Raw genomic sequence first — 25,870 nt, forward strand, 5'->3', positions numbered from 1 at the left:
TGTTGAGGTCGGAGGAGCCGGCGGGGCTGGCGTCCGAGGCGGTGGCGGCGATGATGGTGGCGGCGTTGGCGGCGGGGTCCCCGTCCCGCTCCTCCTCCTCCTCCTCCTCCTCCCGGCGGGCCGAGCACAGCTCCCTCAGGTCCAGGTTCTCCCTCACCAGGGCCTCCTGCCGCCGCTCCAGGTGGGCCAGCTTCCGGAGGTAGCCGCCGACGTCCTCCCGCATCACCCGGGCGGCGTAGCGGCCGAAGGCCTGCCACTCGTGGGCCAGCCCCTTGGCCCTCAGCCGCTCCTCGTCCAGGAAGCAGCAGAGGTCCCGCAGCTCCCGGTTCTCCTCCTGCAGCCGGCCGTTGACGGCCTTCAGCTCCCGCACCTCCCGCAGGTGGCCCTGCAGCCGCCGGTTCACCTCCTGCATCAGCCTGCCCCGCTGCACCAGGGCGGCCAGCTTGTCGGCCTCGGCCCGCCGCAGCCGCCGGACCAGCTCCTCCTTGCCCCAGGCCAGCAGGTCCGCCTCCGAGAGCTGGGACAGGTCGGCGGGGGGCGACTCCCCCTCCCCGGCGCCGCTCATCCTCCAGCCCCCCCTCCTCCCCGGGTCAGCGCGCACACCCAGGGGCCGGGAGCCCTGCATTTAGTTAGCGCCTCAGACACAATCCTTGTCCTGGATGGTGAAGGGGGAGGGGGGGGGGGGCCTTTCCTGCCCAGAGGATGTCCTTGTCCTTGGGCTGCCGGTTACAATCCAGCCGGAGGCTCCCACTATGGGACCCGCAGTCTTAACGCAACCCCCCCCTATTGAAGTGAAGGCAGCTCCTGTGCATCGATGGTTAGGACAATGTGAGCATCCTGTTCCAGCCTCACGCACCAATCCTTCTCACTGATGTCGGATAAGGAGGGGAGGGGGGGTTGGAGGCGGGAGAAAGGCAGGAATGGGAAGCGGGAGGTCCGGCGGGGGGGGTGGGGAAGGGAAGGGAGGAAGCCTTTTTCCGTCGATTCAGCTGCTGCTGAATCCAAAGCTACCTTCCGGGAGAGAGCAGAGTCAAGGCAGCAGCTACTGAAACCCACCTACTGCAGAGGTGCCTCCAGCTCCCCCCTTCAAACTCTCTGATCATCATTGTCTGGGTGTGTGTGTGTCTGGGTGTGTGTGTGTCTGGGTGTGTGTGTGTCTGGGTGTGTGTGTGTGTGTGTCTGGGTGTGTGTGTGTGTGTGTGTGTCTGGGTGTGTGTGTGTGTGTGTCTGGGTGTGTGTGTGTGTGTGTCTGGGTGTGTGTGTGTGTGTGTCTGGGTGTGTGTGTGTGTCTGGGTGTGTGTGTGTGTGTGTCTGGGTGTGTGTGTGTGTGTCTGGGTGTGTGTGTGTGTGTCTGGGTGTGTGTGTGTCTGGGTGTGTGTGTGTGTGTCTGGGTGTGTGTGTGTGTCTGGGTCTGGGTGTGTGTGTGTCTGGGTGTGTGTGTCTGGGTCTGGGTGTGTGTGTGTCTGGGTGTGTGTGTCTGGGTCTGGGTGTGTGTGTGTCTGGGTCTGGGTGTGTGTGTGTCTGGGTCTGGGTGTGTGTGTGTCTCTGGGTCTGGGTGTGTGTGTGTGTCTGGGTCTGGTGTGTGTGTGTGTCTGGGTGTGTGTGTCTGGGTCTGGGTGTGTGTGTCTGGGTCTGGGTGTGTGTGTCTGGGTCTGGGTGTGTGTGTCTGGGTCTGGGTGTGTGTGTCTGGGTCTGGGTGTGTGTGTAGGGTGATACCCACCACAGGCCAGCAGAATGGACAGGGTTAACTCAGGGAACCGTGAGGTGATAGGTCGAGAGAGTCTTGATAAGCGAGGGGGCCGAGAGGTTATCGGGGGTGTAGGCGGGAGGTGGCAGTCAGGTTAGCCCTGACCTTATTGAATGGCGGAGCAGGCCTCGAGTGGGCTGGCTCCTGCCTCTGATTGGTGTTGTTTCTGGTAGCAGTGGCAAAGAGAGAGAGGCAGTGCAGGCTTAATAGCGTGGTTCGAACAAGCGTGCGGGGACAGAGGGGCCTGGGGTGGTTCACGTGGCATCGATCCTCGAAGGCGGTAGGACACAGTGAGAGAGCTGGTAGCCAAACCCGACGGCAAATCCCTCGACGGCAGCTCCGCCAGGCGGGGCTTGGGCGCTCGTGTGCCTGACACCAGACCTCCCGAAGCAACTGCTTCACTCAGGGTACCTCAGCCCTGGCAGGAGACCCCAGGGGTGAGGCGACTGCAGAAGCGCTTTTCGGGATGTCCCTGTAGAGGGGGAGGGGGTCAAACATGGCCGCCAGCCCCACCTGGGAGCCAACGGCTGGCGTTCGGCCAAAATGGAGGCAGCTCATGCGGCCGGGCACTTGAACGCGTTGAGGGACTTCGCTGGGGAGGTGCAGCGGCGAGGCTGGGGGTGTCGGCAATGGTGAAGAGAGGCTGGGGTGGATAGGAACAGGGGGGTGCGGAGTGGTGGGGGTGGGGGGGGGAGGGTGAGAGGAAATGCCAATGCTTCCCACCCCCCTTGCTGCTGGTAAAATTGATGCAGAGGCAGGAGTGGGGAGGTAGGCAGCAGGCACAGCGGGCACCCATTGGCATCGTATGAACCCCCCCCGCCAGCCTGTGGACCTATCGCAGTGGGGGTGGCGTTGGGAGGGGGCTGGATTTGGGACCAGCGTAAAACTCTGCCCCCCGGAGTGGGCTTTCAGGCCAACCATCGTCAGCGGTGTGAGTGCGTGAGCAGGGCTTGCATTCATTAACCGATCGAACATAAGACCTTGAGAATTAGGAGCAGGAGTAGGCCATTCGGCCCCTCGAGCCTGCTACCCCAATCAGCACAATCATGGCTGATCATCCACCTCAACTGCACTTTCCCACCCACTTCCCCATACCTCGCAATTCCCACCCCACCCGTCTCCAAAAATCAGTACCCAATGACTGAGCATCCTCAGCTCTCTGGGGTAGAGAATTCCAAAGATCCACCGCCCTCGGAGTGAAGGAATTCCTCCTCGTCTCAGTCCCAAATGGCCGACCCCCTCACTCTGAGATTGTGACCCCCCACCCCCCCCCACCCCGTGTTCCAGACTCTCTCTCGCCAGGTGGAAACATCCTCTCGGTATCGACCCTGTCAAACCCTCTCCGAATTTTACACGTGTCAATGAGATCGTTTGGTAATGGGTTTGTAGGATGGCGAGTGAGGGGGGAAATGTGAGGTGATCCCAGAAGGGAAAAAAACAGTAAAAACTGGGAAATAAGAATACTGGTCCCAACTGGTCTTGTATTCCTTAAAATGGAACACCAATAAAAACTTGGAAATAAGAATACTGGTCCGAACTGGTCTTGTATTCCTTAAAATGGAACACCAATAAAAACTTGGAAATAAGAATACTGGTCCCAACTGGTCTTGAATACCTTAAAATGGAACACCAGTAAAACTGGGAAATAAGAATACTGGTCCCAACTGGTCTTGTATTCCTTAAAATGGAACACCAATAAAAACTGGGAAATTAGAATACTGGTCTGAACTGTTTTTTCCTTCTACAATTCATTTTGGTAGGAAGAACATGGAGAGGCGATATAAACTAAAGGGTACAATTCTATAGGGGGAGCAGGAGCAGAGGGACCTGAGGGTATATGTGCATCAGTCATTGAAGGTGGCAGGACAGGTTGAGAGAGTGGTTAATAAAGCATACACTATCCTGGGCTTTATCAGTAGAGGCATAGGGTACAAGAGCAAGGAGGTTATGCTGAACTTGTCTAAAACACTGGTTCAGTCTCAACTGGAGTATTGTATCCCGTTCTGGGTGCCACACTTTAGGAAGGGTGTGAAGGCATTAGAGAGGGTGCAGAAAAGATTCACGAGAATAGTTCCAGCGATGAGGGACTTCAGTTCCTTGAGTAGATTGGAGATGTTGGGACTGTTTTCCTCAGAGGAGAAGAGAAGGCTGAGAGGGGATTTGATAGAGGTGTTCAAAATCATGAGGGGTCTGGACAGAGTCGATAGGGGGAAACTGCTCCCATTGGTGGAAGAATCGAGAACGAGTGGGCACAGATTTGAAGGCATTGATAAAAGAAGCAAAAGTGACAGGAGGAGAAACTTTATCAAACAGCGAATGGTTAGGGTCTGGAATGTGCTGCCCCAGAGTGTGGCGGGGGCAGGTTCAATTGGGGCATTCAAAAGGGAATCAGACTTATCTGAAAAGGAAGAACGTGCAGGGTTATGGGGAGAATGAGGGGAAGTGGCTCTGAGTGAAATGCTCGTTCGGAGATCTGGTGCAGACATGATGGGCCAAATGGCCTCCTCCTTTGCAGTAACCGTTCTGTGATTCTGTGAGTGAGTTTGAAGGATGAGGGAGGGATGGAGGTAGACTGAGGGAAGGGGGGAGGGGATTGGAAGAATGAGTGAGGGGAAAGCTTGAGTTTGGAGGAATGTGAATGGGGGATCGAGAAGGAGCGAGGGAGTGGAAGGATGGAACGGATTTGAGGGTGTTATGAGCAGGTGAGGAGGAGTGAACTGGCTCCCCTCAACTCAGCCTCCTCAGTTGGTCACCACAAATGTTTTAAAAACAAAAAGCTACTGCGGATGCTGGAAATCCAAAACAAAAACAGAATTACCTGGAAAAACTCAGCAGGTCTGGCAGCATCGGCGGAGAAGAAATCAGTTAACGTTTCGAGCCTTCATGGCCCTTCGGCAGAACTGAAGCGTAGTTTGAAGAAGGGAGAAATATAAATTGGTTTAAGGTGGGTGGGGGGGGCGGGTGGTGGGGGGAGAGAGAGACATTGAGGGTGTGGTGATTGTGGAGATGAGCAGATAATCAAAAGATATCACAGACAAAAGGGTCAAAGAGGTGTTTTGAGAAAAGTGCTAATTAAGAATGGAGGACAGGATATTCAAAGTACAGCTCTAGTGGGGGTGGGGTGGAAAGGCTAACAAGGTTTTAGTTTTAGATTTAAAAATAATGGAAATAGGTGGGGAAAGAAGAATCTACATAAATTATTGAAAAAAAAAGCAGGGTGGGGGGGGGAAGAAACGGGGTGGGGATGGGGGGAGGGGGAGTTTAAGATCTAAAGTTGTTGAATTCAATATTCAGCCCAGAAGGCTGTAAAGTGCCTAGTCGGAAGATGAGGTGCTGTTCCTCCAGTTTGCGTAGTGAAGCCCAACGCAAACTGGAGGAACAGCACCTCATCTTCCGACTAGGCACTTTACAGCCTTCTGGGCTGAATATTGAATTCAACAACTTTAGATCTTAAACTCCCCCTCCCCCCATCCCTGCCCCGTTTCTTCCCCCCCACCCCCCGCTTTTTTTTTCAATAATTCATATAGATTCTTCTTTCCCCACCTATTTCCATTATTTTTAAATCTAAAACTAAAACCTTGTTAGCCTTTCCACCCCACCCCCACTAGAGCTGTACTTTGAATATCCTGTCCTCCATTCTTAATTAGCACTTTTCTCAGACAAAACACCTCTTTGACCCTTTTGTCTGTGACATCTTTTGATTATCTGCTCATCTCCACAATCACCACACCCTCAATGTCTCTCTCTCCCCCCACCACCCCGCCCCCCCCAACCTTAAACCAATTTATATTTCTCCCTTCTTCTAACTATGCTTCAGTTCTGCCGAAGGCACAAATGTTTTAACATTTCTTTTACCCTGGATGCCTTTTTCAAATCTATATCTGTACAGTGAACCATAAGGAGCCAATTAATGAAGTTTTCTTGAGTCAAAGAAAGAGCAAGTTTAACTACTAAATGTGAGAAAAAAATAATTAAAGATGCAACGTCATACACACATGCACACACGTGCACACACAGACACATGCGCATACACAGACACGCGTGCACACAGGCACACGCATGCACACAGGCACACGCGCATGCACACGTGCACGCACACACACAGGCACGCGCATACACAGACGTGCGCACACACACGTGCATACACAGACACGCGCGCACACACAGGCACACGCGCATACACAGGCACACTACAGACGCGCACGCACATACACGTATAAGAAGTAAGGAAAGTTAGAGTCCAAATAAAAGTTAAAAGGATATGTGGCTCGAAGTCTTTTTCTTGCCTTTGAGGCGTAGATTATTAAACATTGCGGCCGACTGAAGTTATCTGGTATAATAACAGAAAATGCCGGAAAAACTCAGCAGGTCTGACAGCATCTGTAGAGAGAGAAACAAGAGATAACGTTTCGAGTCCGTATGACTCTTGGGACAGGTAGGTGTAGATATGTTGCACTTCTTTCAAGATCCCGGTTCGTCAGTAGGTCTTGGATGCGTTGATTACTTGAACTGCGCTTATTCCCAGGCAGAGGGAGCGAGATTCCTTACTACTCCATTAGCAGTTTCTCCAGATTCCTCTGCTTCTGCTTGGTAAACCCAGTTCTTAAATTCCTGCCCACTGTCAATTCCAAAGGAATTCCAATTACCATGTCTGCTGTCATCATTGCTGTAGAACAAGTTATCACATTTTGATGTTTTATCTTAGAAACCTGTGACACATTTCAAAATCGTGGCAGCCAACAGGAGATGGGGTCCCTTCATCTTCCACAGTGGGGAGTTTGAGTGTCCGTTGGTTGTATATCCTGGCTAGCTAGCACTTCTTCATTGCTAGCATTACAGTTGATTAAAGTCCAACACTTTACATTTTTAATATCTTCCTTAGTTTTGGGTGTTGATGTCCGTGTCCGACTTTTGTTCTATGGCTTATAATGGCCCAGTTATTAGCTTCTGAAGAAGTCATTATCCATTTTGATGACCCCCACCTCCCAGGTTGCTATTGCCTTGGTGGACTCTTGGTCTTTGCTGGAGAGGTAAGCTCATAAAGCTGCAAATAGCATGCCCATTCCTTTCAATTTTCCTTTTTGAAGTGGGGCTTGACACCCCCAGGTGTGACATTCCATGAGCAATCATGTCAGGGCCTGTCTGCAGTGCAATCCATATAGTAACCCAGTGGTCAACTTACATTTCCAGAAATCAGGAAACATGTGGCAGCCATCTTTAGTCAGTGCTTTTTTTTTCGGTCTTTAAAATGGTCTAAACAGTTCAGTATGTCTCTGGTTAGCTGGTGAAGTTATAGGTAGCTACCACTCAGTCACAATTTCCCATCGTTGTGACAAGGGATGTGAGCGAGGGAATGAAGTGAATTTAGCGGGATGGGATGGAGTGAGACAAGGGGATGGAGTGAGAGAAGGGGTGGAGTGAGGGAAGGGGATGGAATGAAAGAAGGGATGGAGTGAGAAAGGGTGTGGAGTGAGGGAAGGGTGTGGAGTGAGGGAAGGGAATGGAGTGAGGGAAGGGGACGGAATGAAAGAAGGGATGGAGTGAGAGAGGGTGTGGAGTGAGGGAAGGGGATGGAGTGAGGGAAGAGGTAGAGTGAGGGATGGAGGGCATTTGGAAGAATGACTGAGGGTCTGAAGGGGGATGGGTCGGGATGCCATTGTTAGGGGCTGGAACTCCATTGCAAGGGGCTGGGACTCCGTTGCTAGGGGCTGGGACTCCGTTGCTAAGGGCTGGGTCTCTGTTGCTAAGGGCTGGGTCTCTCTTACTAGGGGCTGGGACTCTGTTGCTAGGGGCTGGGGCTCAGTTGCTAAGGGCTGGGTCTCTGTTGCTAAGGGCTGGGTCTCTGTTGCTAGGGGCTGGGACTCAGTTGCTAAGGGCTGGGTCTCTGTTGCTAGGGGCTGGGACTCTGTTGCTAGGGGCTGGTGCTCTGTTACTAGGGGCTGGGTCTCTGTTACTAGGGGCTGGGGCTCAGTTGCTAGGGCCTGGGACTCTGTTGCTAGAGGCTGGGGCTCCTTAGCTCCCGCCTCCCTGCCCTCGCCTCCTCCTCTACTGAGCATGCGCGGGTCCTATCTGTGACGCGCCTCGCTGGCTTGTTCCAATTGGCCATCTCTCCACAGGACGTTACCGGTCACGCTGCCTGCTGTCTGATTGGCCGACCTCTTTGACCCGGAAGCGGTTGCTCTGAGCTGTTTATTTTAGGGGGTTTATTGTAAATTTTAGCGGCTGAGATTCCCTCAGAGAGTTTCATGCGGTTCAGGGGAGGATTTCAAACTATCTGAGGGGGAGAAAGATCACTAAAACTGTCCGACCTTCAGAAAAAGCAACTGTCACCTCGTTTCGGGGCTAGTTACCATAGTAACAGGCTCTGGGGAGTTAGTTACCATAGTAACTGGTTCTGGGGGACTAGTTACCATAGTAACAGGTTTGGGGGGGTTAGTTAACATAGTAACAGGTTTCTGGGGGGCTAGTTACCGTAGTAACAGGTCCTGGAGAAGTTAGTTACCATAGTAACAGGTTTGGGGGGGGTTAGTTACCATAGTAACAGGTTTCTGGGTGACTAGTTACCATAGTAGCAGGTTCTGGGGAGTTAGTTACCACAGTAACATGTTCTGGGGGGGCTAGTTACCATAGTAACAGGTGCAAAGGGCTGGGAGAGTGACAGTTACCACAGTAACAGGAAGGGACACATTAATGGTAGGACCTGTGGAGGGGTGCAGTCGCCATAGTTACCAGAGGACGCCAGGCAGTAGTTACGGTGTGCGTGAGCGGGGAGATTGTGTGGAGTCATGGCGTTGGAACTGGACGTGTTTGTGGGAAACACAACACTGATCGACAAGGACGTTTATCAGCTCTGGCTGGACGGGTATTCAGGTAACAGGCTGAGGAGGCGCGCGGAGCATAGCCCCAACGATAAACTGGCCCGCGGTGGCCAACAGTGAACCCGGTCCCTTCCAGGGCGCCAACGGTGAACCATATCTTGCAATGTTAACCTTTAACCTGTACCAGCAGTGTTAACCTTTAACCTGTGCGAGAAAGGTCAGAGCTTAACCTCTGTCTTATATTCCATTACATCAGAAACAAAAAGAGGCCATTCAGCCCCTCGGGTCAGTACCGGTGTTTATGAGCCTCCGCCTGCCTCTCTCCATCTCACCCCATCCTTGATCATATGTGGATCTTCCAGGCGTTTCTCAAGGGACAGTTAAATGCTGTTCAGCCTAAAATGGGACAGAATTTTGAAATAATATTCTCCATTTTCAGACTGGATTTGAAAAAGGAACTAGACAGTCGGGAGGTAGACGTGCTGAATGTTTGGCAGAAGGGGTTGGGGGCTGATCTGGTGTTGGGGGCTGATCTGGTGTTGGGGGCTGATCTGGTGTTGAGGGCTGATCTGGTGTTGAGGGCTGATCTGGTGTTGGGGGGTGAACTGGTGTTGGGGTACACCTATCTCAGTCTGATCTAATCCACTGCTGCACCTTTGTTTCAGTCAGCGATGCTGTAACAATTCGGATCCAGAGTGGCATCTTAGAGCAGATCGGAGCTACGTCAGATGTTCTGGAGAGCGACACGATGGATCATTACCGGGCCTTCCAGATGTTGGAGCGCCTCCTGCACAGCCCCCAAAAGCTGATCAACCAACTGCTCTTCCAGATACCCCCGCCCATGCAGTCGATGTTAATTGAAAAGTACGCTGTCCGAGCTGGATTTAAATTAAATCGGGGAGTTTGCAATAATGGGGACAGTGGGACTGACACTGCCAAGCACCTTGGGAGCGAGTCCTGCCATCCTTGCCTTGTCAGCCTGTGAAGTGGGGGACAGCGTAAAGAGAGCTTTACTCTGTATCTAACCCCGTGCTGTTCCTGTCCTGGGAGTGTTTGATGGGGACAGTGTAAAGGGAGCTTTACTCTGTATCTAACCCCGTGCTGTACCTGTCCTGGGAGTGTTTGATGGGGACAGTGTAGAGGGAGCTTTACTCTGTATCTAACCCCGTGCTGTACCTGTCCTGGGAGTGTTTGATGGGGACAGTGTAGAGGGAGCTTTACTCTGTATCTAACCCTGTGCTGTAACTGTCCTGGGAGTGTTTGATGGGGACAGTGTAGAGGGAGCTTTACTCTGTATCTAGCCCCATGTTGTACCTGTCCTGGGAGTGTTTGATGGGGACAGTGTAGAGGGCTGTCCTGGCAGTGTTTGATGGGGACAGTGTAGAGGGAGCTTTACTCTGTATCTAATCTCGTGCTGTAACTGTCCTGGGAGTGTTTGATGGGGACAGTGTAGAGGGAGCTTTACTCTGTATCTAACCCCGTGCTGTACCTGCCCTGGGAGTGTTTGATGGGGACAGTGTAGAGGGAGCTTTACTCTGTATCTAACCCCGTGCTGTACCTGTCCTGGGAGTGTTTGATGGGGACAGTGTAGAGGGAGCTTTACTCTGTATCTAACTCCGTGCTGTACCTGTCCTGGGAGTGTTTGATGGTGACAGTGTAGAGGGAGCTTTACTCTATATCTAGCCCCATGCTGGGACGTGTGCTGTGTAAAACACGATGAATTGAAACACTTCTCCGTTTGGCAGGTATTATACGTTTGATGAGCCGTTTGTGCGAGAGGTTCTGGGGAAGAAACTATCGAAGGGGACCAAGAAAGACCTGGACGATGTAGGCGCGAAAACAGGGATCACATTGAAGAGCTGTCGGAGACAGGTAGAGAACAGTCACGACTCCTCATCACAGTCACAGCCACTTCACATCTGAATTGTTGCCAGGTTGCCTTCACGTTTAAGGAATGTTTGAACGGGAACTTTAATGTGATTGGAGATTCTTCCATCCAGTTCACGTTCAATGTAATCCCTTTGCTCAGTTAGTGACCCGTGTTACCTTGAAGGTTCAGTGTTGTTGAGAGATTGAAGAGCCTGTTCCCCTGTTTGAAGGGGAGTGGTAATGTTATACACTGAGCCTCGGTTTGACCATGCTCAGAGCACTGGGCTCGAGTCTGGCCCTCTTTTTTTTAAATTATTCGTTCATGGCATATGGGCGTCACTGGCCAGGCCAGCATTTATTACCCATCCCTAGTTGCCCCCTAGTTCAGAGGGTATTTGAGAGCCAACCACGTTGTTGTGGGTCTGGAGTCACATTCCTTCCTTAAAGGGCATTAGTGAACAACAATCAACAATGGTTTCATGGTCACCGTTAGACGTTTAATTCCAGATTTTTATCGGGAATTCCACCATCTGCCGTGGCGGGATTCGAACCCGGGTCCCCAGAACATTACCCTGGGTCTCTGGATTACTAGTCCAGTGACAATGCCACTATTCCATCCCCTCCACATCCCCCATATTAAAGGATATTGAGCCACCAGAGAAGGTGCAAACAAAGATTTACGCAGGATGACACCAGAACTGAGAGGTTATAACCGTCAACAGCAACTTAATTTACATAGCGCCTTTAACGTATTGAAACGTCTCCAGGCGCTTCACAAGGAGTGTCACAAAAACAAAAACTGACCCCGAGCCACATCAGGCGATATTAGGGACAGGTGCCCAATAGCTTGGGCAAAGAGCTCGCTTTGAAGGAGAGTCTTGAAGGAGGAAAGCGGGCCGGAGAGGCGTAGCGAGGGAGTTTCAGAGCTTGGGGCCCAGGCACAGCTGCCAATAGAGGATGGATGGAAGGTGTCAAAGCAGCAGAGGCCGGAATTGGAGGGGCGCAGAGATCTCGGAGAGTTGTGGGGCTGGAGGAGGTTACAGAAATAGTGAGGGGGACGAGGCCACAGAGGGATTTGACATCGAGGATCTGTCGGGCCGGGGGCTCTTTTCTCTAGGAAACGGAAGGCTGAGGGCTGATCTGATGGGGGAACTTAAAACGATGAAGGGGGTTTCCATAGGGTCAATGTAGTGACAATGTTTCCACTTGTGGGGGAGACCAGAGCAAGGGGGCCATCAATAGGCCATGCTCACTAATAAATTCAATCAGGAACTTCTTTACCCAGAGAGTGGGGAGAATGTGGAACTCGCTCCCACAGGGAGTGGTCGAGGTGAATAGTATAGATCCATTTCAGGGGGAAGCTGGATAAACGCGTGAGGGAGAAAGGGATAGAAGGATATGGTGATGGGGGGGAGAAGACGAGGGGTGGGAGGAGGCTCGTGTGGAGCAGAAACACTGACACGGAGCGGATGGGCCCAATGGCCTCTTTCTGTTCCAGTAATATTCTATGTAACATTGCAAAGAGAGAGCCTTGGAAGCTGTAACAGCACAGGCTTGTGTAGAAGCAGTCTTGTGCTGAGGAGTGCCACTGTGGGTGTCACGCTACAAGGGAATTGGGCTAAGGAGGTGTGGGTGTGAGCGGGAGCAGAGCAACAGTGTGGGAAGGGGTGTGTTTTAACCCTGGTGCTTTAACAGTGGGTCACCTTTCTCCCTCTCTCTCTCTCTCTCTCTTTCCAGTTTGACAACTTCAAGCGAGTGTTTAAGGTGGTCGAGGAGATGAAGGGGCCGCTGGTGGAGAACATTCAGCAGAACTTCCTGCTTTCGGGCAGGCTTGCCGGGTAAATACCCCTCCCTCTGCTAATCAAGAGGAAGCGTTGTTGGTGCTGGGACCCGAAACCTGTGCATTTACTCCCACCACCCCGCCTCCCCGCAAAACCTGAGATCACGTCACATTATCAGAGGAAAGTCACTGCTCCGTCCATCACTTTGAAAGAGAAGGGCAGCAGACACATGGGAACCTCCCAGTTCCCCTCCAAGACATGCGCCATTCCTGAGTTGGAACTATATTGGCCATTCCTTCACTGTCGCTGGGTCAAAATCCTGGAACCCCCTCCCTAACAGCGCGGTGGGTGTACCTACACCACAGGGACTGCGGCGGTTCAAGAAGGCAGCTCACCCCCACCACCTTCTCAAGGGGCAATTAGGGATGGGCAATAAATGCTGGTCAAACAGGGGAAGGGAGGTGCACCTGGAGACAAGGGTGGGGACGTGGTGGTGGGGTGGGGTGGTTGGGGAAGTAGTCCATGCAGTTTTAATGTGGGGTCTTGCACCCAGCTACACAACTGTGGCAAATATGTTCAAAACCCCTTGGTTGCAGCCTGCGGCAGCCCTTTAAAGACTGCTCTTTCTGAACTGGATCGGGCCGGGTACATCGGTGCAGCTCGATATCGCACACGGGGCCTCAAACAGAAGCGGGGCAGTGCCCCTTCCTTGAATCCTGAACAGGCGACTATCTATTGCCTGGTTTCCAGTGCGAGCCCCGGGTACCTGTTCTTTCAGCCTGGCCCAGTGTGACGAGAGGTGTACTCACGACGAGCCCGTACCAGAGGCTCGGCCTTGTCGGATGAGCGTTCCAGCATGGAGACAGCACCAGCAAGAGAGGCAGAATCATTATTTGTAAATGTTGATCTTCAGAGGGACTTGGGTGTACTCATACAAGGAACACATTAAGTCAGCATGCAGGCGCAGCAAATAATTAGGAAGGCAAATGGCATATTGGCCTTTATTGCCAGGGGATTGGAGTACAGGAATAAGGGAGTCTTGTTACAATTGGCGGGACCACACCTGGAGTACAATGCACAGCGTTGGTCTCCACATTTAAGGAAGGATATACTCGCATTGGAGGCGGTACAGCGAAGGTTCACCAGATTGGTCCCTGGGATGAGGGGGTTGTCCTAGGATGAGAGGCTGAGTAAACTGGGTCTATATTCTCTGGAGTTTAGAAGAACGAGAGGGGAATCTCACTGAAACCTGCAGAACTCTTGAAGGGGTTGTGACAGGGTGGACGCTGAGAGAGATTGTTCCCGCTGGTCGGAGAATCTAAAACACGGGGGGCCCAGTCTCAGGATAAGGGACTGAGATGAGGAGAAATCTCTTCACTCAAAGGGTTGTGAATCTTCGGAATTCTCTACCCCAGAGGATTGTGGATGCTGCATCGTTGAGTACGTTTAAGGCTGGGGATAGACAGATTTTTAGTGTCTCAGGGAGTTGAGGGATATGGGGAGCGGGCGCGATAGTGGAGTTGAAGTGAGAAGTTCAGCCACACTCATGTTGAATAGTGGAGCAGGCTCAACGGGCCAAATGGCCGTCTCCTGCTTCTGTTTCTTACAGAAACATCAGACATAAGGGACACCGAATCCCAACCCCGTGCCGATGGACAACTCGTGGGCTAGGATTCAAATGCATTAACTCTGCAGCAAAGTATTCAACATTCTCCCTCGAGCACTCACGCTGATGCCGATCGACCCCTTGAGGAAGGTGTGGGGGACGCGGGTGTAGATCGCAGAGCCGATCCCAAATGGCCCGATGTCCAGTCACTTTGGCCACTACAGCAGTGTCTCCTTTGGGGGGGTGTGCTGTGTGACTGCATTCCTCCCTCTTCCCCCTCCGCCCCTGACCAGGAGCCGCTGTTACTTTACCTAAAGTGACACGTTAGGTTTCAGAGGTCCGCCATCCCAGCCCTCAAACCACAGAGAATATGAGTTCTTAGGCCTCTGTACCGCTGCCAGTCCCACTCCCCTGTTGCTCTCTTCTGTAACGGTGAGGCTTTGCCGAGTGTTTTAATTTGTCTGCTCCTCCCCCTCCCTCTCCTCACCTGCGCTTCCTCAAGTCCAAAGAGAGCACATCTGGCCCACAGCTGGGTCTACTTGTCCTCCACCAGACGTGGCTGGAGCATTCCCACAGCTTCCCCGCCAGAGCTGCTTGCTGCTCTTGGATAGAAACATAGAAACTAGGAGCAGGAGGAAGCCATTCGGCCCTTCGAGCCTGCTCCCCCATTCATTATGATCATGGCTGATCATCCAACTCAGTAGCCTGCTCCCGCTTTCTCACCATATCCTTTGATCCCTTTCACCCCAAGAGCTATATCTAACTCCTTCTTGAAAACATACAATGTTTTGGCCTCAGCTACTTTCTGTGGTAGCGAATTCCACTCTCTGGGTGAAGAAATTTCTCCTCATCTCAGTCCTAAATGGTCTACCCCATATCCTCAGACTGTGACCCCTGGTTCTGGACTCCCCCACCATCGGGAACATCCTTCCTGCATCTACCCTGTCTAGTCCTGTTAGAATTTTATAGGTTTCTATGAGATCCCCCCTCATTCTTCTGAACTCCAGTGAATATAATCCTAACCGACTCAATCTCTCCTCATATGTCAGTCCTGCCATCCCAGGAATCAGTCGGGTAAACCTTCGCTGCACTCCCTCTGCAGCAAGTACATCCTTCCTCAGATGAGGAGAGCAAAACTGCACACAATATTCCAGGTGTGGTCTCACCAAGGCCCTGTACAATTTGCAGCAAGACATCCCTGTTCCTGTACTCGAATCCTCTGGCTATGAAGGCCAACATACCATTTGCCTCCTTTACCACCTGCTGCACCTGCATGCTTACCTTCAGCATACTGGACAGTAAAGTCCCCCCCTCCACCAAACCCCCCACACACTTTTGTCCTGTCCTATCAACTGCCTCCTTCGAAACCCCCACCTCCTCTTTCCCCCCCACACTCGCACCTCCAGCAATGAGGGTGAAGAGCCCCCCCACCCACTCCGGGACCATTGTCACCAGGATCGAGACTATCCTTTCATCCCCCATCCCCCACCCCCCCGCCCACCGAAGTACTTGACCCCGATCCGGTGTTCTTCCCACCCCCCCCACTCTCATTTCACCCCAACCCCATCCTTTCCCTGAGCTCACCTTATCCACTAGAACTACCTTTGCCCCAACTCTGACCCCACCCCCCACCCACCGAACCTCCACCCCTCACCCTGAGCACCCCCAGAAACAGAGGACCGGCCAGCACTGGAGAGGGTACAGAGGAGAGTTACAAGGATGTCACCGGTGAGGTTGAGGGACGAGGAGAGATTGGATAGGCCGGGGTTGTTCTCTCTGGAACAGAGGAGGCCGAGGGGAGATTTAATTGAGGGGCCTAGATACACTGACAGAAAGGACCTATTCCCCTTATCAGAGATCTGGGGGGGAGGGGGGAGGGGTCATAGGTTTAAAGAAATTGGTAGAAAGATTTGAGGGGACTTGAAGAGTAAATTTTATTTTTACCCAGATGGTGGGGATCTGGAATTTGTTGTCTGGAGCAGGCTCGAAGGGCCGAATGGCCTCCTCCTATTTTCTATGTATGTCTGGGAGAGGCAGAAACCCTCAAATATCTGAAACGCTCTTGAATATTCACTCAATAGTGCGCAAACCTGCAGGACCAAGAACTGGAATGTAGGATTAGGCTGGATTGCTCGTTCTTGGCCAGCAAAGGCAGGAAGGGCCGAATGGCCTCCTCCCATGCCAGGAATTTTCAGCGCTCTCCTTCCTGGCCTCCACGCTCTCTGAAGTTGTTAAGTGCTCCCCGCTCCTCGATTACTGTCCTTTCCCTTTGCAAACCCGCGCACCCACCACACACCACCCCCCCAAACACACCCCACCCCCCCATCTCCAAAATCCCATTGAGGTTTTGCACATTTGTCACCTCCTGGGACATCTGAAGTCTTGACTGTTTTGGGACCATCTAATGGTACAGCACAGGAGGAGGCTATTCGGCCCATCGTGCCTACACCAGCTCTTTGATAGAGCTATCCAATTAGTCCCACCCCCCTACCACACAACCGCACGTTCCCCCATAGCCCCGCAAACATTCCCTTGTCAAGTATTTATCCAGCTCCCCGTTCGAAAGTTAATATCGAATCTGCTTCCGCCACCCAGACCACAGCGACTTGCTGCGTTTAAAAGGTCTCGTGCGGAACGCGCACAACCCAGTTGGGCCGAATGGCCTGCTTCGGTGTCATAAAATCCAACCCTCTGTCTGCCAGTGAGCTGGGCAGCGTGCCCCTGAGACGCCTCTCAATGCTGCCAAATGTGCCCCCCCCCGGGGTTGGCAGGTGAGGGGATAAGGGGCAGGAAAGTGACCTTGGGTGACCTGCCCACCAGGTCGAGGTGTCGGGTTGGTGTGGGATGTGGGGAGGGCTGGGGTGGTCCGAGGCGTTAGTGGTCATTGTCTTGCTTTTTCATGATGTTTCTTCCACCTTCACCCCTCCCCTCCCAGTGATTACGCCGCCATTGTCTTTTTTGCTAACAACCGGTTTGAGACCGGCAAGAAGAAACTCCAGTACCTGACCTTCGAGGACTTTGCCTGCTGCGCTGAGCAGCTGATTCAGAACTGGACACTTGGAGCTGTGGGTGAGTGCGGGCATCTCTGACCTGGGATAGCCAGTGAGGCCGGTAGCCTGTCTGGGTGTCGGGAGCTGGCCATAGATTAGAGAATGGAGTGTGGAGGTGGGGAGCTCTGCTCTGCAAAAGCTTTTCCAAGATATCGCTGTCCTGTTCTCCCAACAGCACCTTCCAAACCCGCGAACTCTACCATCTGCAGATGCATGGGAACACCAGCACCTACAAATCCCCCTCCAAGCCCCACAGCATCCTGACCTGGAACTATAACGCCGTTCCTTCACTGTCGCTGGGTCAAAATCCTGGAACGTCCCCAGCCCCGTGCTCCCTGCAAACTCCCCCCAACACACCCCCCCAATATCACTGTGGGTGTTCCTACATACAGACATACGAATTAGGAGCAGGAGTAGGCCATTCGGCCCCTCGAGCCTGCTCCGTCATTCAATAAGATCATGGCTGGTCTGACTGTGGCCTCATCCCCACATTCCCGCCTACCCCCTGATAACCTTTGACTCTCTTGTTAGTCTAGAGTTTATCTACCTCTGCCCTAAAAATATTCCTTGACCCAGCCTCCTCCGCTCTCTGGGTAAGAGAGATCCACAGACTCACGACCCTCTGAGAGAAAAGATTTCTCTTCATCTCCATCGAAAATTGGGAGACCCCGTAAATTTTAAACGGTGTCCCCTCATTCTAGCTTCTCCCACAAGGGGAAACATCCTCTCACCATCCGCCCTGTCCAGTCCCCTCAGGATCTTATATGTTTCAATAAGACCACCCCTCATTCTTCTAAATACAGGCTCAGGCTGTCCAACCTTTCCCCTTAAGATAACCCCCTTCATCTCGGGTATCAGTTGGGTGAACCTTCTCTGAACTGTTTCTAATCTGTTTCTTATCTCTTAAATAAGGAGACCAAATCTGTACACGGTGCTCCAGATGTGATCTCACCAATGCCCTGTACAATAGGCCTTGGGCTCCCCAAAGTCCCGTGCAATTCAGAAAAGACACCCGGCTTGAACATATTCCTTTTGTTTGCAGAGAATGGGCCCCTGCGTATGAACAAGTGTGGCTTCTAGCAAGTATAAATGAGCCACCATACGAGCTTAACTCTATCTTAAATTTGGTGTTAGTGTAGCCATTAGCGCACACAGGATTGGTCAGCAAGTGCTGCCTGACTCTGTGATTTCCGTGAGCCTGTGGTTCTCCACTGCTTTCCCCATGACAACACCTCAGCCAATCGGAGCCGGCTTGCCGACCAATCGGCACCCTGATCTCCTGCAGTGCGAATTGTTGCGATTCTTTGAAATTTGGTATTCTTGTGTTTGTCCGGAGCATTCTCATTCCCTTCTGCCCTTCCGAGTGTCATCTCCCTGGACTATCCTGAGGGGAAGCTTGTGGTTTTTTTTTGCCTGCGTTATGACTTCGGAAAACCCCTTCTGAAATTGACACCCGGAGTGTCGCGTCGGTCTCCCCCAGGTAGAAAGCCGAACCCCAGCAGCCGACGCTGGTCATGAAGGAGTTGCCTCCCCGGCCTGGCAGGCAGACCACGGCCAGTGCCCAGGTGCCTGGGTGGTCACTCCTCGTACCCTCAGTCGTGAGGTTAGGCCGGGCTTCAGCAGGCAAGCTCAGAGTTCCTTCCCTGTGTCCCCTCTGGTGTTTTTCCATTCGGGGGGTCAGGGGAGTCCTATAAAATATCCCCATTGTGGGCATTGGGGGCTAAAATCAGCTGTAAACGACTTTCTCGTCTGTTCAGTAAACACAAAAAATTATCCCAGCATCACTGCATTCCCTGCAAAAAATAATCCTCCGACTCGTGTCACATCTTCAGCTCATCCCAAAGCACTTTGCTGCAAAACAAGTACTCTTTTTTTGTTTTGGAAGTGATGTAAAAAATGCTCATTTGTGCACAGCAAGATCCCACAGATGTCGAGCCGGCTCAATTGTCCTCTTTCTTTTTAAGTGGTTTGGGTGGGGGAGAACCGGTCTCTGTTCTTCCTCTAGCACTCTGCCCACCCTGACCATCCCCTCCCCGACCCACATCCCCTCCCCGACCCACATCCCCTCCCCGACCCACATCCCCTCCCCGACCCACATCCCCTCCCCGACCCACATCCCCTCCCCGACCCACATCCCCTCCCCGACCCACATCCCCTCCCCGACCCACATCCCCTCCCCGACCCACATCCCCTCCCCGACCCACATCCCCTCTCCCATTCACATCCCCTCCCCACCTCACATCCCCTCCCCCCCTCACATCCCCTCCCTGACCCACATCCCCTCCCCACCTCACATCCCCTCCCCTGTCCACCCTTCTTGGTTTTATGTCTCATCCAAAAGACAGCGCCTCCCTCAGTGCCGCGCTGCCTCGGTGCCCACCCTCCGACAGCGCATCACTCCCTCAGCACCCATCCTCCGACAGCGCGTCACTCCCTCGGCGCCCACCCTCCGACAGCGCGTTACTCCCTCGGCGCCCACCCTCCGACAGCGCGTCACCCCCTCGGCACCCACCCTCCGACAGCGCGTCACTCCCTCGGCGCCCACCCTCCGACAGCGCATCACTCCCTAGGCACCCACCCTCCGACAGCGCATCACTCCCTAGGCGCCCACCCTCTGACAGCGCATCACTCCCTAGGCACCCACCCTCCGACAGCGCATCACTCCCTAGGCGCCCACCCTCCGACAGCGCGTCACTCCCTCGGCACTCACCCTCCAACAGCGTGTCACTCCCTCGGCGCCCACCCTCCCTCAGTGCCACGCTCCCTCAGCGCCCACCCTCCGACAGCGCGTCACTCCCTCGGCGCCCACCCTCCGACAGTGCGTCACTCCCTCGGCGCCCACCCTCCGACAGCGCGTCACTCCCTCGGCGCTCACCCTCCGACAGCGCGTCACTCCCTCGGCGCTCACCCTCCGACAGCGCGTCACTCCCTCGGCGCTCACCCTCCGACAGCGCGTCACTCCCTTGGCGCCCACCCTCCGACAGCGCGTCACTCCCTCGGCGCCCACCCTCCGACAGCACGTCACTCCCTCGGCGCCCACCCTCCGACAGCGCGTCACTCCCTCGGCGCCCACCCTCCGACAGCGCGTCACTCCCTCGGCTCCCACCCTCCGACAGCGCGTCACTCCCTCGGCTCCCACCCTCCGACAGTGCGGCGCTGGGACTGTCGGCCTGGATTGTTGGCTCAAGTCTCTGGAGTGGGGCTCGAACCGATAATCTCTGACTGAGTTGGGTGCGAGGTACCTGCTGACTGACAGCTGACACCATGGAAACTGCTTGTGTCTGATACAGAATGTCAAATACATATTGACAGTCGGGTGCCAATTCATGAATCTACACGTGTAATGCTTCCCACCAACATTGACAGAACACAGTAACAGGGTAACAGCTTGGCTCACCTGGCAGTGTGGTGTCTTCGACTAAGTTAGTCCTCACATCCGAGATGACTGACTGACTTTGGTGGGGTTCAGATGTGTGCTTCAAAAATCGATTGTGAAAAGTGATTTGGAAATTTGGAAACCAAGGCCTGTGTTCAGTCTAGATTGAGCAGACCCCAGCATTTCGTGATCTCAGATCTGCCCCATCCGAGGTGTGTCTTCTTCCCCCCCCCGACTCAGAGGGCAGTGGTCTGCCAGGGGGGTAGATGGTCACTGATGTGAATCTCATCCTTTCCAGATTGTCTGGTCGAAGATATGGATGTTGACCTGGACAGAGAGTTTCTGCAGGATCTGAAAGACCTCAAAGTGCTCATCACCGATAAGGACCTCCTGGACCAGCATAAAAGGTAGACGGATCCACACAACATGTGCATAGCTCCCCCTGCACTGTCCACATCAAACACTCCCAGGGCAGGTACAGCACCGGGTTAGATACAGAGTAAAGCTCCCCCTGCACTGTCCACATCAAACACTCCCAGGACAGGTACAGCACGGGGTTAGATACAGAGTAAAGCTCCCTCTACACTGTCCCCATCAAACATTCCCAGGACAGGTACAGCACGGGGTTAGATACAGAGTAAAGCTCCCTCTACACTGTCCCCATCAAACACTCCCAGGACAGGTACAGCACGGGGTTAGATACAGAGTAAAGCTCCCTCTACACTGTCCCCATCAAACACTCCCAGGGCAGCTACAGCACGGGGTTAGATACAGAGTAAAGCTCCCTCTACACCGTCCCCATCAAACACTCCCAGGGCAGCTACAGCACGGGGTTAGATACAGAGTAAAGCTCCCTCTACACTGTCCCCATCAAACACTCCCAGGACAGGTACAGCACAGGGTTAGATACAGAGTAAAGCTCCCTCTACACTGTCCCCATCAAACACTCCCAGGACAGGTACAGCACGGGGTTAGATACAGAGTAAAGCTCCCTCTACACCGTCCCCATCAAACACTCCCAGGGCAGGTACAGCACAGGGTTAGAGGAGAGTTGTTCAGTCTGGGATGGATTTGCAGCCAGTAATGAGGTGGGAATGTGACTTACGGCAGTTTTTATTTTGGAGAATGATTTTAATTGAGTTGGAAATGAATCTGATTTGGTTGCCCTGTCTGTGTTTTTCCCACAGCCTGGTCTGCACAGCACTGAGGGGCAAAGTCAGCTGCTTCACTGAAATGGAAGCAAACTTTAAGGTAAAACCAAAGCTTTGCTGATGTCACCATAGCCAGTGTGGAATATCTGACCCCTTCATTCCCTCCGGTGTAACTGGTTTGACGTTATTGCTCCCAAAGCGAGATGGAACCAAATGCCTTCCTGCAAAACCTCTGCTGTGTTCTGAGTTACACTTTCCTTTGCAGAATCTCTCTCGGGCGCTGATCAACATCGCCGCCAAGCTTATCCACACGAAGGATGTTCGCGATCTCTTCATCGACCTGGTGGAAAAGGTGCGTCTCGCCTGACAACATAAGGATTAGCAGCATTGAGCCTGCTGCTCCATTCGCTAAGATCTTGGCTGATCTGACTGCGGTCTCAATGCCGCTTTCCTGACTGCCGCCATAACCCTCGACTCCCTTATCGACCCTTGTCTAACTCAGCCTTGAGTATATTCAATGACCCAGCCTCCACTGCTCTCTGGAGGGGGGGTAGAATTGCACAGACTGACGACCCTCTGAGAGAAGAAATTCCTGCTCATCTCCGTCTTAAATGGGAGACCCCCCCTTATTCTGAAACTGCGCCCCCCTCACTCTAGATTCCCCCACCAGGGGGAAACCTCCTCTCAATATCCACCCTGTCAAGCCCCCTCAGGATCTCTCCGTTTGCTCTGTTCAATCCAGCGATGTGTCGAGGAATTCTCTTTCTCTCGCGCGTCTGTACCATATCAGTCGGTTCGGGGGTTGGGGGGGGAACAGGGGGCTCTGAATGGAAAAGAGGACATCCTTCAGGGAGGTGAGGGGGAAGATATTAACCTCACGCTTACCCGTCCAAACCTCTGACATTACAAGAGCAACTGCACTTCACAGGGTTTGGCCACTTGGCAATAGAGCATTTTTTGGGCCTCCTGAGGTGGTGATGGGTGCTACAGAAATGCATGTTCTTCGTACCAAGGTATGCCCGCATTTAATCTCCGAAACATCTGTCCCGGGAGAACAGATTCCCTTTTCCCCAGCGCCTCACACCTCGGGGTCCCCCCCCCAGAAGTGCTTCGCAGCCAACGATGTACCTTTTTTTTGAAATGCGGCCGCTTTGGCAACGTAGGAAACGTGGCGGCCGATCGCCGTCGCCGGCTCTGCTTTCGTTTTCGGTAAAAGGTTTCTCGAAAACAGAGCCCTCGGCGCGAGCTGTCAAAACCACTTCCGTTCGGCGTTTCGCCTCTCGTCGTTCCGGTTGCGCGTTCCGGCGGCTGGCGCGTCGCTGGGCGGGTCCCGCGCCCGAGGAGGGCCGGGGCGAGGTCTTAGCTCACCCGTTGGCGCGGCGTTAAAAACCGGGAAGGAGGAGGAGCTCCCGACCTCGTGAGCCCGCGTCCTGCGCCCGATTCCAGACTTGTAAGCTCTCCCCTGTTCACCCCCGCCTCTCCCCTCTTGTCTTTCGAACAGTTCATTGAGCCGTGTAAGTCCGAACGGTGGAACGGCAACGATGTGGGGGTTTTCCTTACGCAGTACACGAACACCGCGCGTGCCCTCGACGCCTTCAAGTGAGTACAGCGAAAGGAGTCTCCTGTCTGCTGAACGACGCGGTGGGGGGGGGGGGTAAGAGTCGCAGAACGCGTTATCCCACCCCTCCCGAGGAGCGGGGCAGGCGTCAGGATTCCTCATCGGCCCTACCCCCCCCCCCCCCCCCCCCCCCCATTCCGCGCCACCCTGTGGCCGCCAACTTTAATATCTTTCTGTGGGGCCTGGATCGGCAGGAGGTGGAGCCCCACCCCAGCCCAACCATTCCCCGCAGACTCCACAGTCTTGGCGATCGGCCCCTTGTTGCCCGATCTGACGCGATCCCGGGCTTTTGAGACAGGTGCGTGCATTCGCGTTAGAAACTCTAGTGAAGGCGTCAAATGAAAAAAAGAACTTGAATTTCTATAGCGCCTTTCATGGACGTCTTTTACCGCCAGTTATGTACTTTTGGAAGTGTAGTCACCAGTTGTAATGTAGGCAGTAAATCAGTTGATAATTTATTGAATGCTTATCGTAAAATATGTAATTTAAAAAAAATATTTTGGACATTAGAAATTTCAGTTACTGCAGAAAAATAATGACGATCAAAAACTTTCAGAGAATGTGCTTCACAGTGCCTGCGTGCAGTGCAGAGTTAGGAACTTCAGATGCTTTGATGGGTTTTTCCCGTCATGTTTTGTCACAAGAGGGCTGTTAACTGTTTTTTATGCTATTACAAGAGGGCATTAATGAATGTGCAGAATCGACAAATAATTGGCAAATGAAGTTCTCACAGATAAATGTGAGGTAGTACATTTTGGTAGGAAGAATAGGGAGGTCACTTATTACTTGGAAGATGCGAGTCTAGGTGGGATAGAGGAACAAAGCAATCTCGGTGTACAAATACACCAATCACTAGAAGTTTCACCACAGGTTAGCAAGGACAAAAAAAAGCTAACCAAACACTTTATTTCTAGAGGGTCAGAATTGAAAAGTAGGGAGGTTATGCTACACCTGTATTGAACCTTGATTAGATAACACTTTGAGCACTGTGTGCAGTTCTGGTCCCCATATTATGGGAAGGACAAAGCGGCACACTTGGTTGGCACCCCATCCACAAACATTCACTCCCTCCACTACCGACGCAAAGTGGCAGCAGTGTGTACCATCAATAAGGTGCACTGCAGCAACTCACCAAGGCTCCTTAGGCAGCACCTTCCAAATCCATGACCACTGCCATCTAGAAGGACAAGGGCAACAGATACATGGGAACACCACCACCTGCAAGTTCCCCTCCAAGCCCACACACCATCCTGACTTGGAAATATATCGGCCGTTCCTTCACTGTCACTGGGTCAAAATCCTGGAAATCTCTCCCTCTTCCCTGTTCCTACACCACATGGACTGCAGCGGTTCAAGAAGGCGGCTCACCATCGCCTTCTCGAGGGCAATTAGGGATGGGCAATAAATGCTGGGCCCAGCCAGCGACACCCACATCCCGTGAACGAATAATAAAAAATAAAGAGGCACTGGAGAGGGTGCAGAGAAGATTTACAAGGATGATCCCAGAAATGTGTGGGTATATATATCAGGAAAAGATTGACAAAAAGAAGGCTTGAGGGGGTGACCTAATAGAGATCTTTAAAATGCTGAAAGGTTTTGATCGAGTGGATACAGAGAGAATGTCTCCTCGTGAGGAAGAGCAGAACTGGAGGCCGTCAATATAAGATGGTCACCAAGAAATCCAACCGGGAATTCGGGAGAAACTTCTTTACCCAGAGAGTGGGGAGAATGTAGAACTTGCTCCCACAGGGAGTGGTTGAGGTGAATAGTGTAGATACATTTAAGGGGAAACTAGACAAGTACATGAGGGGGGAAGGGAATAGAAGGTAGATGTAGTTGAAGAAAGATGGAGGAGGCTGTAGTGGAGCATAAACACCAGCATGGATTGGTTGGGCCAAATGGCCTCTCTCTGTGCCATAAACCCTCTGCAATCCTATGTAATGTATTCTGTCTCGTTTATCTAGACACCAGTGTCTGTGGGAGCGATATATGGGCACCGTCAAAACCTGCATCATGACGATGTACCATGACTGAGAACTTGGGGACCAGCTGACCCAGTACGGGGAGAGCTGTGAGCCTCGGCCTGCGATTTGGAGAGAGAGCTTCCTCCTCGACAACAACAAGCTGACCACGCAGCTCTCCGGCCTGCTGCACGGAGGGGGAAACCCCCTAACCCCTTTCCCCTGTGAGAGCCCTCCTCCAGCGGGCTGCTTTCTGATTGTTCTCTTCCACGCTACACTCTGAACAGTGGGGGGTTGAAACGATGGGATTCGCTCGAGCGCTGCTGCTGCTGCTGAATTGTTTGCAATGTGGGATCGCAGTGAGAGCCCTCCTTCAAGATATCTTCTCTGATACGGAATCTTGTTCAAGGGACTGCATTTCACTACCCGCCCCCCACCAACTGAGAAGGGAGGCTGTGCTGTTCAAATATTCAATAAAGATTTCAATTTTTTTTCATTCTCCTTAAATGTCACTATTACTACACTATCTTTCACCACCTCTGGATATCTGTGTTTCACTACCACTGAAATAAACGTTCACGGATTTGTTTCACGCTCTCCCTCCCTCTCTCTCAGGGTCCCTCTCTCTCGGTCTCTCTCAGGGTCCCTCTCTCTCTTTCTCAGCCATTCTCTCAGGCTGTCTCCCTCTCAGGCCGTCTGTCTGTCTGTCTCTCAGGCTGTCTTTCTCTCTCTTCGTCTCTCTCTCTCTCTCTCTCTCTCTTTCTTTCTTTATCTCTCTGATGACAGGCACGTCACATCCAACACCCATAGCTCTGGGGGAAATCCTGTCGCCTGGTCACTGGTGTGAGCCCGCGGGTAGGGTGCTGCCCCCCTGTCCGCGGGGAATAGCGAGG

At 52.9% G+C, this 25,870-nt stretch overlaps 2 protein-coding genes across 3 annotated transcripts; one reads left to right on the forward strand and one right to left on the reverse strand.

The window, feature by feature from the left end:
- Positions 1-22: 22 nt before the first annotated feature.
- On the reverse strand, positions 23-565 carry ccdc85b (coiled-coil domain containing 85B; the record flags this gene model as incomplete). The annotated part of the gene is made up of 1 exon (XM_078537093.1): positions 23-565. A coding segment is annotated over exon 1 (543 nt), but the record flags the coding sequence as incomplete, so codon positions are not given.
- A 7,057-nt stretch (positions 566-7,622) lies between these two features.
- On the forward strand, positions 7,623-25,471 carry fibpa (fibroblast growth factor (acidic) intracellular binding protein a). Of its 2 annotated transcripts, none has more exons than XM_078537096.1 (11): positions 7,623-8,168; positions 8,199-8,617; positions 9,231-9,429; positions 10,311-10,437; positions 12,172-12,272; positions 16,757-16,890; positions 20,546-20,654; positions 21,435-21,498; positions 21,664-21,750; positions 22,900-22,997; positions 24,981-25,471. In XM_078537096.1, the coding sequence occupies exons 2-11, from the start codon at positions 8,533-8,535 to the stop codon at positions 25,048-25,050; spliced, it is 1,074 nt and encodes a 357-aa protein (XP_078393222.1). In that variant the 5' UTR covers positions 7,623-8,168; positions 8,199-8,532; the 3' UTR covers positions 25,051-25,471. The 2 variants fall into 2 exon arrangements, with proteins under 2 accessions (XP_078393222.1, XP_078393220.1); XM_078537094.1 differs by having other exon boundaries at positions 8,230-8,617.
- The last annotated feature ends 399 nt before the right edge of the window (positions 25,472-25,870 follow it).

Source organism: Cetorhinus maximus, unplaced genomic scaffold (assembly GCF_964194155.1).
Source record: "Cetorhinus maximus unplaced genomic scaffold, sCetMax3.hap1.1 HAP1_SCAFFOLD_1897, whole genome shotgun sequence".
NCBI classification, from domain to species: Eukaryota; Metazoa; Chordata; class Chondrichthyes; order Lamniformes; family Cetorhinidae; genus Cetorhinus; species Cetorhinus maximus.